General features: G+C 44.7%; 1 protein-coding gene across 1 annotated transcript in view; it reads right to left on the bottom strand.

The window, feature by feature from the left end:
• Window positions 1-16795, bottom strand: part of LOC124545135 (protein yellow-like) — a 73407-nt gene that overhangs the window by 44947 nt on the left and 11665 nt on the right. The window contains exon 2 of the mRNA XM_047123960.1: window positions 8379-8669. Coding sequence (XP_046979916.1) covers window positions 8379-8669 — 291 coding nt within the window. The remainder of the gene's footprint in view (window positions 1-8378; window positions 8670-16795) is intronic.

Genomic DNA, 16795 nt, shown 5'->3' with positions numbered 1-16795 from the left:
CGATACTTCGGGATACTCTCCATTCATATGCGCGAACACAAATGCTGCAAGCATCTGTTGCCTTCTCCTTTCTGCTACTTATCTTTGCACCTCGACGAGCAGTTCAAGACAATGGCGAACGCCTAACAGGTTTTCTCTAGTAACAACATTCACTCAGTTGGAACCCAGAGATTTCTGATACCCGAGAACGCAGGTAATGTCAAGGTATTGTAATGTAATCTACACTCCTAACAAAGCGTTATTCGTGCATTTCAATTACGTCGGTCTGTGCATGGTTTTTAAATCATTCCGCCAACCGGTCTTGTTAAACAGGTGAGAGAAGGACTACAGTCAATCTTTTCTCCACATTTACAGCGGCACCTGGTAATGTTCTCGGAAAGGACAGTAGAGGAGAAACATTATAGCTGCATATAAAAGAGTGTTCACTGTCTTGTCAGTATTCACATTTGAAAACGTGATCATTAGACGTTAATAGGAGAAAAGCACCTCAGAAACGAATATTCTACAAATCTGAGAGAGATTTCCCAGCACTGGAGTACGGTCATACAATCGTCATATTCAGTAATGTACACTATTAGTACTGCAAAATTCCACTAGTGTCACTTCTCGATCTCCACTCAGTCAGAGATTTCCGTATATAGATACATAAAGAAAGAAACTTCTTGAATCTTCCAAAATGTATTTTCACTCTGCAACGGAATATATAGTGATATGACACTCGCTGGCAGATTAAAATTGTGTGCTAAACCAGGACTCGAACCCGGAACCTTTGCCTTTCGCGAGCAAATGCGCTACCGACTTTTATTTCCTTCGATCTGTTTCTTCGTCGGTGGTTCTGGGCAGATGTCTCATGAGCCTGACCGAAAACGTTGGGTTGCCCTGGCAGCACCGACTGAGCTACCTGAGCTCGACTCAAATCTCGCCCTGACAGTTCTACTTCCTCCAGTACCTCATCTAACTTCCAAACTTCATTAAGTTCTCCCGCATACTTTGCGGAATAAAGGAAACTGCGCAGACGTAGTCTGAGGGACTGCTCACAGAAAGAATTTTTTCTCTGCAGCGCATTGTGCGCTCATTTCCTTGCTTCCGGGAGTGCCAGTTCTGCAAGGTATGCAGGAGAACTTCCGTGAAGTCTGGAAGGTAAGAGATGAGGTACTGACGGAAATAACGTTGTGGGGAAAGGTCAACAGTTTTGCTTGAGTAGCTTAGCCAGTAGTCCACGGTTGAAGTCCTGGTCTGGCGCACAATTTTAATATGCCAGGAACCGTCTTCTACCTTGCTTCCAATGCTAGGCACGTTATAGGAGCGTAATAAAATGGAATACCTACAGTCGTCCTTACGATTTGTTTACTACACGGCTACCAGTTTCGGTGCCTGAGTACTCCATCTTTTAGCGTTAACTGATGTTGAAGGAGTTAACTCCAATCATATACACGATTGCGTCATTGGCCAACTATGAACTGGTTTTCGCAGACTACCTGTAACTACCAACTGAGGTGATGGCGGGAGACACAACATCGTTGTTACTAACAGTCTGCGAAAATCAGTTCATGGATGTTGGCCACTGAGGGAATCGAGTATATTATTCGGTGTTAACTCCTTCAGCGTCCGTTAAGGCCTGAAGGTGTTGTAGTGAAGCACCGAATCTGGTAGCCATATAATAAATAGCATCGTAAGGACAGCTATAAGTGTTCCATTTTGTTGCATAAATGAACATCAGAAATCGCTCAAATTTCCAGTCATAAGGATGGACATACAAAAATGTTGTAGGAACATTCTCCGCATTGTTCTCTGTGACTCATAAGAATTGTAATGTTAGCTGAATATGATCAAATTTTTACAATCTGTTCGAAAACATCAGTTGTTGGATAACGCCCTATAAAATAAAAGTAAATTGGCACCTTAGGGAACTCCATCAGTTTATCATGAGAAATCAACTTCCGCCGCGCTGTAGACCTCATTTGCTACAATTCTTTTCTTCTACAGGAGCTAATATTCTCAAAAATTCTTGACGCCCTTTACCGTTCCTAAAATGTAACGTTTTTTCATAAATGCCAACAAATGCGTTTACTCACCACAATCACAATTTCTGCCTGTTACGCCATTCTCAAGCACTGCTCACTATGAAGTGCGTTAATGTATAATCAATCGTTCCTCTTTAAGAAGACGGCTGCTGTAGCCGAGCGGTTCTAGGTGCTTCAGTGCAGAACCGCGCTGCTGCTACGGTCTCAGGTTCGAATCCTGCCTCGAGCATGGATGTGTGTTATGCCTTTAGGTTAGTTCGGTTTAAGTAGTTCTAACTCTAGCGGACTGATGACCTCAGATGTTAAGTCCCATAGTGCTTACATCCATTTGAACTATTTTGAACCTCTTAAGAGGACAATGTCTTCGTGTCACTCGTGCTTTGGTATTTGTGCCTTCGTCGTCTGTATAAAATATTTGACACGTAGAGGAAATTTAGTGAACAGAATGTTGGAAATTGATAAGAATTTTTGCATAAAGGTTTCTTCCTGAGGAAACAGAATAGCAACTGTCGACCATTCTGCTCCCAGCATCAACACTCCAAATTCCTAAGTGTAAAAACGCCGCAAATTGCGTTTACCATTGCTGTTGTCCTGGGCCTTAGTTACCTTCGACAGTGGACTCATAGCCACTTGATGCTGACGATAAACGGGCGCACACGCTTTTATGAAACGGAGCGGAAACTGATTTGCTGACAGACCCTTCTCGAAGACTCAGCCTGTCAATTTTCATGTCCGCTACAACACGTCGGCCGCTTGTGATAAAGAAACCCCTTGGAGCATCGTGATCATGCGGTTCACACGAGCGAATACACAGCGAACAGGAATCAGGAATATGTTTTTACGTTAAATACAGGCGTATCAGCAAATCAACTGTTCATCAGTGCTACATACTATGCTCTCCTACATTATTAAACACTTCTGTGTTTCTCACTGTCATACCTATGACCTAACACCCTCCAGTTTTGACACCTCTTACAACAGTTGCATCCTGTTTCTCCCTGTAATTAGGATATAAGAAAAGTTATGGGTAGTGAGCTTGGGAGGGACACAATAGTAATTTTCTTATTTCATGATGAAGCAATTTTGTATCCCTTGACAGAAACGTTTACATGTTTCTGAATAAAAATGACAACGTAAGTTGCATTCCTTTTTTCAAATCCACGATTGGTTTCAGATCCAAAGGCCATTATCCAGCTATACAGGGTTGTCAGAAACAGACTGAGAAGCTTATAAGGGCTTTGCAAAATAGGTTATGCTGAGAATCAATTGTTAAGAAAAGAATTCGATATGTTTCGCCGTGTCCGTGATAATTAGCACTGAAGTTAGCCAATGAGGCCGCTGCGTGCTCAAATACACACATCAAAAAAAGTTTCTCGGTTCCGAGAGTTCCGGAACCAGTACAGAAAACTGGAATAGAGATCAACATAAACATTATTTCCGCCCTTTCTATTGCTCATGAAAACCATACATTGCATGTTGTACCGCCATACAGCGAGACCTTCAGAGGTGGTGGTCCAGATTATTGTACACATCGGTACTTCTAATACCCAGTAGCACGTCCTTTTGCATTGATGCTGCCTGTATTCGTCGTGTCATACTATCCACAAGTTCATCAAGGCACTGTTGGTCCAGATTGTACCACTCCTCAACGGCGATTCGGCGTAGATCCCTGAAAGTGTTTGGTGGGTCACGTCGTCCATAAACAGACCTTTTCAATCTATCCCATGCATGTTCGATTGGGTTCATTTCTGGAGAATATGTTGGCCACCCTAGTCGAGTGATGTCGTTATCCTGAATGAAGTCATTCATAAGATTTGCATGACTGTCGTCCATGAGGACGAATACCTCGCCAATATAGGTGCACTATCGGTCGGAGAATGGCATTCACGTATCGTACAGCCGTTACGGCGCCACCCACTACCAGCAGTTGCGTTCGTCGGCCCCACATAAGGCCGCCACAAAACAGCAGGGAACCTCCACCTTGCTGCACTCTCTGAACAGTGTGTGTAAGACGATCAGCCTGACCTGGGTGCCTCCAAACAGGTCTTCAATGATTGTCTGGTAGAAGGCGTATGCGACACTCATCGGTTCAGAGAACGTGATGGCAACCTTGAGCGGTCCATTCGGCACGTTGTTGGGCTCATCTGTACCGCGTTGCATGGTGTCGTGGTTGCAAAGATGGACCTCGCCACGGACGTCGGGAGTGAAGTTGCACATCATGTAGCCTATTTCTCACAGTTGAGTCGTAACACGACGTCCTGTGGCTGAACGAAAAGCATTATTCAACATGGTGGCGTTTCTGTCAGAGTTCTACCGAGCCATAATCTGCAGGTAGCGGTCATCCACTGCAGTAGTAACCATTGGGCGGCCTGAGCGAGGCATGTCATCGACAGTTCCTGTCTCTCTGTATCTCCTCCCTGACCGAACAACATCACTCTGAGACACCTCGACACTTCCCTTGTTGAGGGCCCTTCCTGGCACAAAGTAACAATGCGGACACGATCGAACCGCGGTATTGACCGCCTAGGCATGGTTGAATTACAGGCAACACGAGCCGTGTACCTCTTTCGTACTAGAACTGATCGGCTGTCGGACCCCCTCCGTCTAATAGGCGCTGCTCATGCATGATTGTTTGCATCTCTGGGCGGGTTTAGTGACATCTCTCAACAGCCAAAGGGAGTGTGTCTGTGATACAATATCCACAGTCAACGGCTATCTTCAGGGGTTCTGGGAACCGAGTTGATGCAAAACCTTTTTTGTTGTGTGTACAAGCTGCTCGGCAGGGACAGTGTCGCCTAATCGAACAGGAGAGCGATACAAAAACTGGGACGGTAGTGAGGATCGAATCCGAGCTAAAGGCTGAGCAGTCTCGTACGCTTTCATCTACGCTATGAGAACAATTGACACTAACTGTATCTTGGCGGGCCGTTTGAATTTGGACGCGCAATGGCCCGATTGTGTAACTTCAGTACTATTTAACTCAAAAGCGCAACTGATGCTGGCATTTTATTCAAAATTGATGCTACAATTGCGTAACCTGCATCAGCATATTCATTGCTGGACAAGAAATACGTGTATATAGTGGTAATGAGTGTGATTCTATTTGTGTATGATTTGATTTCAATCAATGGCATGTTACTTTGTACGACAACAACAATTCGTTGGAGAGAAAGGCATATCGCTACGACGTGAACAGGTCTTCCTGAAACTTTCCGTTGCTGGCATGGTGCAGCCGGCCGAAGTGGCCGAGGGGTTCTAGGCGCTTCAGTCTGGAACCGCGCGCCCGCTATGGTCGCAGTTTCGAGTCCTCTTTCGGGCATGGATGTGTGTGACATCCTTAGGTTAGTTAGGTTTAAGTAATTCTAAGTTTAGGGGACTAATGACCTCAGATGTTAAGTCCCAAAGTGCTCAGAGCCATTTTTTAATCTGGCATGGCGCTTTTCATCTCGGGAAAACGGCTAGAACAGGGTGATGTAAGTACACGAAAGATTCTGCTAGAAAACAGCGCGTAGATGGGAACCTGGTTATCCTAGAAGGAAGTCTCCGCACTGCAAAAATCAAGCGGCTCCGGAATACGGGAATACCAATTTTAATGTGTTTCTGGGAGGATTCGATTGGCGGATGAGCACACTGCAGCGAGAAGACGTGGTGAAAGCCACTCGTTTGTAGCTCCGAAAACATTATTGGCTGGAAAATGTACTATGAACAGTGCAATGGTCAAATCATGGGATTGAGAAGAGATGTAAGGACAACACTTTACGAGAGAGTTCTGTCCAGTTGGAGCCTCAGAGAAGACTACCGGAGACGGAAGCCTATTCTATCAAACGAGTCAAGATACTTCACTAGTCAATGCCGAGCTGAGAGAGTAGCCTTGCCAATGCCAGCCACTACTGCCTTGTCGACCTTTCCGTTGCTGACGACACTGGGGGTCAGCACGATGGTCCGAGTTTCGCGGCACCTGGTCAAGGATGGGAGAGCCACGCTCAGCCCCGGCCGCCGCTGTTGAGTCACTCGTCGTCACGCCGACCACTATCTGCGCCTGCACGACGTGCCGTCGACCAATCCCAGAAGGCGGTAGTCTTCAGCCTTAAGTCTCGTTCCACTGTAGATGATAGTTCGTAACCTGAACTGCTATTAACAATACTTTTCTTCGCTATAAGGAAATCCCTCTTCCTCTCCTTGAAGATTGCACATTTGCGGAAAATACCAAGGGTGGCTGGTACCAACAATGGCCAGCTTGATCTGTGCTTTCAATGGGTGAACAACGATCAGCCCTTGAGATGGATGTCTACGCCACGAATACACAAACTTTGGCCTTTCCTCCAAATTTCATCTGAGAAAACATTATTTGAGTGACTGAGATAAATTTCTGTAGTGAAAGATGACTGCTGAAACCGAAAGTGAAGCATGAAACCAGGATGTAAGTACAGTGCCACTTGTCCTTTGGGTAATGCGAAGCGGTGTGATACGGATGCATCAGTGGTGGCAGTTTGTGTCCATCGTCGACTGATGGTGCAGACCTCCATGAGCCAACACGGCAGTTATTATCAAAACTTAATAATTTGTCGCTTGGACTATCTACAGCGTTGACGCGAGTTATTAAATACATCACTTGGAGAAATACAGCAATTAGCTATTGCGGCGTGCTTTCGCACTATCACGGTACTCTACCGCCATTATTGTGATCAAACTCAAGTTAAGTAACTGTTTTTGAGTAGCATCCTGCGAATTAAAGTAGATCACCAGGCGCCCAGTCCATTCAATGTAAACACAGCCCACACCATTATGGAGCAACAACCAGCTTGCACAGAGCCTTCTTGATAACTTGGGTCCACGGCTTCATGAGGTCTGCCCCAACTCAAACCCTGCCATCAGCTCCATCAGCTCCATCAGCTCTCTTTTTTTTTTTTTTTTTACCTCATCAGTGCACCTAATTTTCAACATTCATCTGTAGCACCACATCTCAAACGCTTCGATTGACTTCTGTTCTGGTTTTTCCACAGTCCATGTTTCACTACCACAAGATGCTGTGCACCGAACCTACATTCCCAGGAACTTCTTCCTCAAATAAGGGCTGTATTTGATACCAGTAGACTTCTCCTGGCCAGGAATGCTCATTGTGCAAGTGCTAGTCTGCTTTTGATGTCCTCTTTGCTCCCTCAGTCATGGGTTATTCTGCTGCCTAGGTAGCAGAAGTCTTTAACTTCATGTGCTTCATGACCATCAATCCTGATGTTGTCTCGATGTTCTCATTACTTCTACTTCTCATTACTTTCTCTCTACTCTCAGTCCATATTCTGTACCCAACAGACTGTTCATTCGGTTCAGCAAATAATGTAATTCTTCTTCAGTTTCCTTGAGGACAGCAGTATCATCATTGATGTCCTTTTGCCTTGAATTTTAGTTCCTCTCCTGAACCTTTCCTTTATTTCCGTCATTACTTCGTTCTTGGTCTTCAACTCCTATTATTTCCTCGCGCCCTTGTGCATGTAGCATATTATTCGCGTCTCCCTGTAGCTAACCTCAGAATCAGTTCTTACCATCTAAAATCCAGACTGATCTGACCAAGATGATTTTTCAATCATCTAGGGTCCAACCGATATGGTCACAGGCCCGGGAGAAACGCTGCAGGCGATGTCGTGATGTTAGCAAAGGCACCCGTGTCGGCCGTCATCTGCCATAGACCAAAAAAAAAAAAAAAGTGGTTCAAATGGCTCTGAGCTCTGAGCACTATGCGACTTAACATCTGAGGTCATGAGTCGCATGAACTTAGAACTACTTAAGCCTGACTAACCTAAGGACATCTCAAACATCCATGCCCGAGGCAGGTTTCGAACCTGCGATCGCAGCAGCAGCGCGGTTCCCGACTGAAGCGCCTAGAACTACTCGGCCACAGCGGCCGGTGACAAAGTCCATTAACGCCATATTTCGCCACACTGTCCCAACGGATCTACTCGTCGTGCGTCCCACATTGATTTCTGCGGTTATTTCACGCAGTATTGCTTTTCTGTTAACAGTCAACTCTTACGCAAACGCCTCTGCTCTAGGCCGAAAAAGACCGTCGGCCTCTGCATTGTTCATAGTGAGAGGCAATGCCAGAAACTTCGTTTCGTCGATGCACTCTTGACTCTGTGAATCTTGGAATGTCGAATTTCCTAACTATTTCCAAAATGGAACGTTCCATACGTCTAGTTCCAACTACCTTTCCGAGTTCAAAGTCTGTTAATTCCCGTCGCGCGACCTTAATGACAGCTTCGCCAAGCCACTATCCTTTTATACCTTGTGTATGCCATATTGCCGCCCTCCATGACTTTTTCACATCTGTGTAGGACGGCGCAGCGGTTCTCTACGTACCTTGTTGGCGGGCCTCGGTGAGATTGAAGTAGTTGAGCGTGGCGGCGACGCCGTGCCTCCAGCGCGGCACCGTCACGAACATCTTGTCGCCCCAGCGGGCCAGCCCCAGGGGCAGGTTGTTGCCCACCACGTAGCGGCCCGCCTCCACCGCCCGCTGCTGGGACGCTTCGTCCGGCCACGCGAAGGCGGACTCCTTCCACGCGAACTCCTCGCGCATCGCGCCGCTGCCTCCGGCGTCTGCGTCTGCGGCGGTCGCCGCCCCCACCAGCACCACGCACAGCAGCACCACCACTGCAAACGGACGCATCACCTATACGTTACGTCCGATTCCCACAGTGGCACTAGAGTCCTGAGGTACTAAAGTACATACAGCCTTCACAAAAATATGGAAGCAACAAGACCACAACTCATTACCATTGCCAATAAATACCGGGTGATCGTAAAGTCAGTATAAATTTGAAAACTGAATAAATCGCGGAATAATGTAGATAGAGAGGTACAAATTGACACACATGCTTGGAATGACATGGGGTTTTATCAGAGCCAAAAAAATACAAAAGTTCAAAAAATGTCCGACAGATGACGCTTCATCTGACCAGAATAGCAATAATTGGCATAACAAAGTAAGACAAAGCAATGATGATGTTCTTTACAGGAAATGCTCAATATGTCCACCATAATTCCTCAACAATAGCTGTGGTCGAGGAATAATGTTATGAACAGCACTGTAAAGCGTGTCCGGAGTTATGATGAGGCATTGGCGTCGGATGTTGTCTTTCAGCATCCCTAGAGATGTCGATATCACGATACACTTGCAACTTCAGGTAACCACAAAGCCAATAATCGCACGGACCGAGGTCTGTGGACCTGGGAGGCAAGCATGACGAAAGTGGCGGCTGAGCGCACGATCATCACCAAACGACGCGCGCAAGAGATCTTTCACGCGTCTAGCAATATGGGGCGTCTTTTTTTTCTAATAAAACCCCATGTCATTCTAAGCATGTGTGTCAATTTTTACCTCTCTATCTACATTATTGCGCGGTTTATTAAGTTTTCAAATTTATACTGACTTTTTGATCACCCGGGTATATCTTCCACTCTCGGAATGGATAAATGTATGTTCTACATGATTTTTAAGTACACCATTCTTCCTGAGAAATAGTGGCAGGACGATGGAGGTGGATAGAGATCAAGCACGCTTCTCTCGGAAGTAGACCGCAAAGAGATCTGGTGAATGTGGTGGTCAGAAGGGATGCGACAATTCGTCCGCAGCTTCACAAAACCAGACCCGGACGATGCGACCTGTGTAAGGATCTGTCGTCTTGATATGCAGCATCGCCATTCGGGAGCATCGTACCATGGCATGGACCTGATCAACCAAATGGTCACATAATCCTTGTCAGTAATGTGACCTAGCAGAGTAACCATTGGACCTATGGAATGCTACACACATCAAAAAAGTTTTGCATCACCTCTGTTCCGACAGTTCCGAAACCTTTCCAGAAAATTGGAATTGAGATCAACATAAACATCATTTCCGCCCTTTTTATTGCTCATGATAACCACACACTGCATGTTGTACCTCCATACAGCGAGACCTTCAGAGGTGGTGGTCCAGATTTCTGTACCCACCGATACCTTTAACACCCAGTAGCACGTCTTCTTGCATTGATGCATGCCTGTATTCGTCGTGGCATACTATCCACAACTTCATCAAGGCACTGTTAGTCTAGACTGTCCCACTCCTCAACGGCGATTCGGCGTAGATTCCTGAAAGTGGTTGGTGGGTCATGTCGTCCATAAACAGCCCTTTTCAATCTGTCCCAGGCATGTTCGATAGAGTTCATGTCTGGAGAACACGCTGGCCACTCTAATCGAGTGATGTCGTTATCCTGAAGGAAGTCATTCATAAGATATGCACCATGGGGACGCGAATGGTCGTCCATGAAGACGAATGCCTCGCCAATATGCTGCCGGTATGGTTACACTATCGGATGGTATTCACGTATCATACACCCGTTACGCACATTCCATGATAACCAGTGGTGTACGTCAGCCCAACATAATGCCATCCCAAAACGCCAGTGAACTCACTGGACAGGGTGTGTAAGACGTTCAGCCAGTCCCGGTTGCCTCCAAACACGTCTCCGACGATTGTCTGGTTTAAGGCATATGCGACACTCATCGGTGAAGAGAATGTGATGCCAATTCTGAGCATGTTGTTGGGCCCATATGTACCCCGCTGCATGGTGTTGTGGTTGGAAAGATGGAGCCTGCCATGGACGTCGGTAGTGGTTGCGCATCATGCAGCCTATTGTGCACAGTTTTAGTTGTAAGACGACGTCCTGTGGCTGTACGAAAAGCATTATTCAACATGGTAGCGTTGCTGTCAGGGCTCCTCAGAGCCATAATCTGTAGGTGGCGGTCATCCACTGCAGTAGTAGCCCTTGGGCGCCCTCAGCGAGTCATGTCATTTATAGTTCCCGTCTCTCTATATCTCCTCTGTGTCCAAACAACATCGCTTTGTTGATTGGCGACTCCATGGAGTGCTGTGTGCACAACCACCATTGGGTAAATAAAATTAGAAGGAAGCTCAGCCAACGCTCGGCCAACGCTGACTTCCCTTCTAACATCGCTTTGGTTCACTCCGAGACGCCTGGACACTTCCCTTGTTGAGAGCCGTTCCTGGCACAAAGTAACAGTGCGGACGTGATCGAACAGCGGTATCGACCTATGCATGGTTGAACTACAGACAACACGAACCGTGTACCTCCTTCCTGGTGGAATGACTGGAACAGATCGGCTGTCGCACCCCCTCCGTCTAATAGGCGCTACTCATGCATGGTTGTTTACATCTTTCGGAGCGTTTAGTTACATCTCCGAACAGTCAAAGGGACTGTGTCTGTGGTACAACATCCACAGTCAACGTCTATCTTCAGGAATTCTGGAAACCGTGATGATGCAAAACTTTTTTTGATGTGTGTATGATATGGCTGACCTAAATATCACCGGACACACGCCATAATCCACTCTTGGTACGTAATCGTGGCCACAAATTCGAAATAATGTGGAACAAGACTGATCCAGCCCAATGACATCTCGGTCAAAAATTGGAAACAGTATCAATCAAGACTCATCCGACTACATAACATCTTCCAATGCTTCACTGTCCAGCTTTTATGGCCTCTGCATCACTTTCTGCCGTCACGGGCATTTGTACCACTGATGAGTGGTTTTGGAATTCCAGCTCGCCTTGCAGTTTCTGCTCATGGACCTCCCTTCGCGTTGCATTGGTGCCGACATGGATCGTGAGTGCGACGTTAATTTCGGCAGTGACTTTTGGAGCTGTCGTCCCCTTATTTTTCGTCACAACCCGCTTCAAAGACCGTCTGTCACGATCACTCAAAGCACGCTTTCGTGGGCGTTCTGGCTTAGCGCAATGATGTTTTGCCGCTTTCCTTGTATGCGATGTAAACCTTCGATAGACGCCGCTTGAAACACCAATCCTTTCGGCTTCCTTGCTTACGGAAGATCTCATCATACGAGCACCAACCACTAGCCCAGCTTTGAATGCACGTAGCTCTTACATAATGTACTCACAACTACGCAGGAGACTGTTCTGACCGCGAATGACTCTTCCAACGTATTGACGACATTGCGAAGTTAGTTAGTTACATGTACAATGGATCATTTTGCACGATAGTTCGCAATGATGTGGAACGAGTCATGATACATTCACGTCGCAAATTAATTTTTACATCCTGTTACATTCTGAACATTTCTAATTTTTTATTTACAAAAAGAAAATAGATATACAGATGAGACTTCGTAATTCCTAGCCACCACCTTTCACACATTAGAATAATAGAAATTCTTCACGGGGTAGAAGGACTTGTCAAGGAAAAACGTTCTCAATTTCTTACCAAATGTTACTTTTCTGTCTATTAGACATTTTATAACACTCGCTAAATGATCAAAAATGTTTGCTGCAGCATTATGTACCACTTTTTATGCTTAAGACAACCTTAATGTGGCTTAATGAATGTCATTTTGTCGTTTGGTATTGTAATTATGCACCTCATTGTTCCTCTTGAACTGTACTGCATTATTTACAACAAACTTAATCAGGGAATAAATATACTGTGAAACAGTAGTCAGAACGCCCAACTCCTTAACAGATATCTACAAGATGATCATGGGAGAGCACCGCATATTATTCTCACAGAACGTTTTTGCTCAATCGATACTTTCTTTCCTAAAGATGAGTTACTCCAGAACATTATACCATCTGACATTATTCAATTAAAATGTGTAAAATATACTGATTTGCCTCTCCCCACGATTTGCAATGATTGTAAGCACAAATGGGCTGACCTAACTTGATTTAGGTTTCTCCAGTTTAAATTCCCACCAATATGGAACCTAAGAATTTTGAAGTTTCCACCCTACTTACTATTTCCTCACCATATGTTACTCTTATCATTGGTGTAATGCCTCTAGATGCGCAGAACTGAATATTTAAAATTGAGGGTAAGACCATTTGCAAAAAAAAAAACAGTCAATTATACTTTTAAGAACTTTGTTTGCCATTTCTTCTGTTTCTGCATGTACGGTTGGATTCATTACAATACTAGTGTCATCTGCAAAAATAACTAATTCTGCTTGTTGTATACTAATCGGAAGATCGTTTATATACGAGGGTTGGAACTTTAATAGTGGAAACTATTTATTTATAGCTCGTACAAAGTAGATATGTATTTCAAAGTTTTATTAACCTTCAAAGTAGACACCAGCATTGTGTATAACCCGTTGCCAGTGATGTGGAATTATACTCTTAGCAGTGCCAGTTGTGTTCGAGCAGCGCGGTCTATTGCTCGACGAATTTGTACCAGCTCTGAAACGAATGCCTTGAAGTGTTTCCTTCACTTTAAAAATCGAGTTGAACTCACGAGGGCTTAAGTCAGGGGAATGCAGTAGATGGTATAGCACTTAGCAGCCCCGTCAGTCAAACAAATCAGTAACATCTTGCACTGTATGTGCTTGAGCATTGTCAATGTGTCATTACTTCTGTTCAGTTTTGGAACACAACCTGCGACCAACTTACCGGCCGTCAAAGCCTACATTGTATGGTCAGCAAAGGTTATTTGTCCATGTTGAATTAGAACTAATGACAACATAACCACTGTACACCTGCTGTGGTTAACCAGTAAGGAGGGTGAGAGAGGAATTGTGTGTTAACCTCTGGTTACCGCTTGGAACGCGGGTTCCAGGCACGGCGAGTTCTCTGGCCCTGAGTTTCAGCTATCAGTGACGTGATTCCGTTCCTACTCTTTCCCGGACTTCGTTCCGATGCTGTAAAGCAACATCTTCTGAGCGCCTTGACTGGCTAATGATTTCACAAACCGATCTGGCCGAGCGCATTTGTATTCTGAAATTTTCTTTTTTGTTCATGAAAGTTCATAGCTTAAAATTCAACGATCCCCGAAGAATGCCTTCACCCTGCCTGTCCTGAAAAAGGTCGCTTCTGCACCAGTACACTTTCTTGTTATATTTTACTTTTATTTGACATTTTTGGGTTATGTATCCATTCCTTTGGCTCAACCGCAATACGTCAATGTTTACCATTCGTTAGTGTGACACCTTTACCAGGTAGGACTAATAGAAGAACATCTGTCCAAGAAGTACCTGACCCACAGTTTAAAACAATTTGTGATGTGTTGGAGTACTTACATATAAAAAACCATGTACCGAGAGGATCTGCTTGTGCTCTATTTTGATTTACACAGAGATACACAGATCTCCATGTCCTCCTTGACATGCCGTAGAGCTTCTCCGGCTTCCTCAATTTTACTGCTCAATTCATCCTTAGTATTTTGGCAGCGTTGAAGTAAATTGCCTTGATTATTCCCCTTAGTGAGTTGTCTGGCGTGGTATCGTGATGACATTGCAGCCCGTATCATAACATGAAGTGCGTTCCTATTCAACTTTTGTGTGTAATGGAGACTTTTCTGTGGACCAGAAAACCTTATACTCTCTGCGTGGACTGGGATATGTTGCACATTCGTCAGAAAATAATATTCTTGAGAGAGACATGGTATTTGGAAATTGCGCTGACAACTCACTGCTCCACCAATCAGTACAATACGTTCAAAAAATGGTTGTTGCTGTGACATTTCTTATTCTTCATATCAATAGCTCCTAGGTATCAAGCATGAGAACAACTGTGGTGTTTGGCTGGAACGCTTAAATCACTTTAAAAATTGTGAGAACCGCTAGTCTAGCTAGCTCTTTCAGTAACAAAAGGCATGCCATGCACATTGCAATAATTCACAGGCTGCTGATGTAAATTTTAGATAAACGTTATCACTATCTTCTCTAATCGATTACACTTCGACAATGTGCGATTATTAAAATAGGTAAGAAGGCTTCCACTTTATGGCATTAAACTGTTGACAGACATGGAGTAGTACTGGTGACAGTTACAACACGGGGTACATTAAAAGACTGGTCGATCAGCTATATCAAACTGTCTCCGCAGAACCAGTACGCCGTATACAGTTTCGTGTTGGTATTTGCATGGAGCATTTCCAGATGATGACTTTATGTAATTTCAAAGTGAATGTAATTGTAAATAGCTTAAGAAACTTCCATTCGTCATTTCTGGTGGCTTCTTTTTGATACATTTTCGTCGCTCCAGCGATTTAAGATCCGATTTTTTTAAGTTGGGTGTCAATTGGGGCGTCTAACAACGGCTGTTGCCAAAGAATGCTTGGAAGAGGACGCATCCAGCATCAACTCTCTCGAAGTTCACAGCGAATCCATAATCTAAGCGAGAAACAGAAGGTTGTAATTTTATACTTCTATCACAGACACTTACGGCGAGTCTTGACATGGGGGAATCCTCATCAGAGAGGTCCGCCGCATGAGGGTCTTGGAAAGAGATTCCAGCGGTAGTTTCCCGTTGCCTTCCACTGATGATGATGAAACGATGATGAGGACAACACAACACAACACCCAGACCCTGAGAGGAAAAAATCTCCGACCCAGCCGGGAATCGAACCCGGGCCCCTTGGCGTGACATTCCGCCACGCTGACCACTTCTTTTTTTTCGTTGTTTATCGTTGTGTTTGGTCGTTGCGGGCGTCACATGACATCCGTTCATGTTCGTTGTTGATTCTTTCACTCAGTTTTTTATTACAGATGCCAACCAGCTCTCTGACCGAACACGCTGAGCTATCGTGTCGGCATCACTCAGCTAACGGGGTGGACATCACAGACACTTGATAGATGTTATTTTCGCACGTCAACATCTAAGAAGCTTGAGTAGAGCAGTTTCATCTGAAACGAAGCGATAGCCAATTGAGTTGTGATGAGGACATTGCATATGGACAAATGAATGCTGTGCATTGTATGTTGCAGTGATCACATCGTTATGGTTACACTTTCACTTGGATGTTGAGAGAAAACTGGTAGACTGGTGTACGCCCTCTTGTTCTTTTCTAAAACCTAAAGTAATAGCATGAAAGACGTACTGCAAGGGATCTTACTGCTTCAGACAAAATACATCCAAAATACAGGTACTTGTTTTGTAGCCCAAGTACCGCTTCAACTCTTGTAGCGTACATCTATGACTATCATTCATCATATTTTAAAGGACATGCCTGGTCGCTGAAAACACTTTTCTCTATTTCGTGCTATTCTCTTTATTTCTGGAAAATTTTGACATAGTTATCTCCATAGACGTCTAATATTTTCTTTCTTGCCTGGCCCCTCGCCCGCCATTGGTTATCTTTCCCAAAATGCCGTTATGGTCCAAAGCCCAATTGTAAATGCGTAAGAGGAAGGAGTAAAAGAAAGAAAAATAAAGGCAACGACTTCATAGACGGATGAGTGTGTCAGTCTCAATAGCAGAGAAAGTGGAAAACAATTTCTTACCAGTGATGGAAGCGGTGCCACAAGTATCGCCAACACGCAGAAGACACCGGCTATCAAACATAATTGTGACATAATCTTAATCGGCGCGGTCGGGATAGCTTGAATGGTAGTAAACTGCAATCTTGAACGCAACGCGACACCACCACGTTGTTTCCGAATTACAGCAACCACGGAAAGTGCAGATCTTTCACCGTGTGATTTATTTCCATTTCCCTTTCCAAAAGCGATAAAAAATATTCATCAGCATTCTTCATAGTCTCCATAAGTGGATTCGTCTGCCTTGGAAGTGTTCGTGAACGACCTTTAGTAACAAGACATGCCGTGTATCCTCCAGTAGTCGGTTTCAAATAATGTACCGGTGCTTGTAAGTTCGAGATGACTGCTTTCAGGAGACAAAGTTTTTAACGATTGGCATTGCTTCTAATAACTTTCAGTAAATTCACTTCACTGACAATGCCACTCCGACCATAGTGGTTTGCTGT

This window comes from Schistocerca americana, chromosome 8 (assembly GCF_021461395.2).
Source record: "Schistocerca americana isolate TAMUIC-IGC-003095 chromosome 8, iqSchAmer2.1, whole genome shotgun sequence".
Taxonomy (NCBI): Eukaryota; Metazoa; Arthropoda; class Insecta; order Orthoptera; family Acrididae; genus Schistocerca; species Schistocerca americana.
The sequence above is the reverse complement of the archived record's forward strand: the minus strand, read 5'-3'. Positions and strand labels throughout refer to the sequence as shown.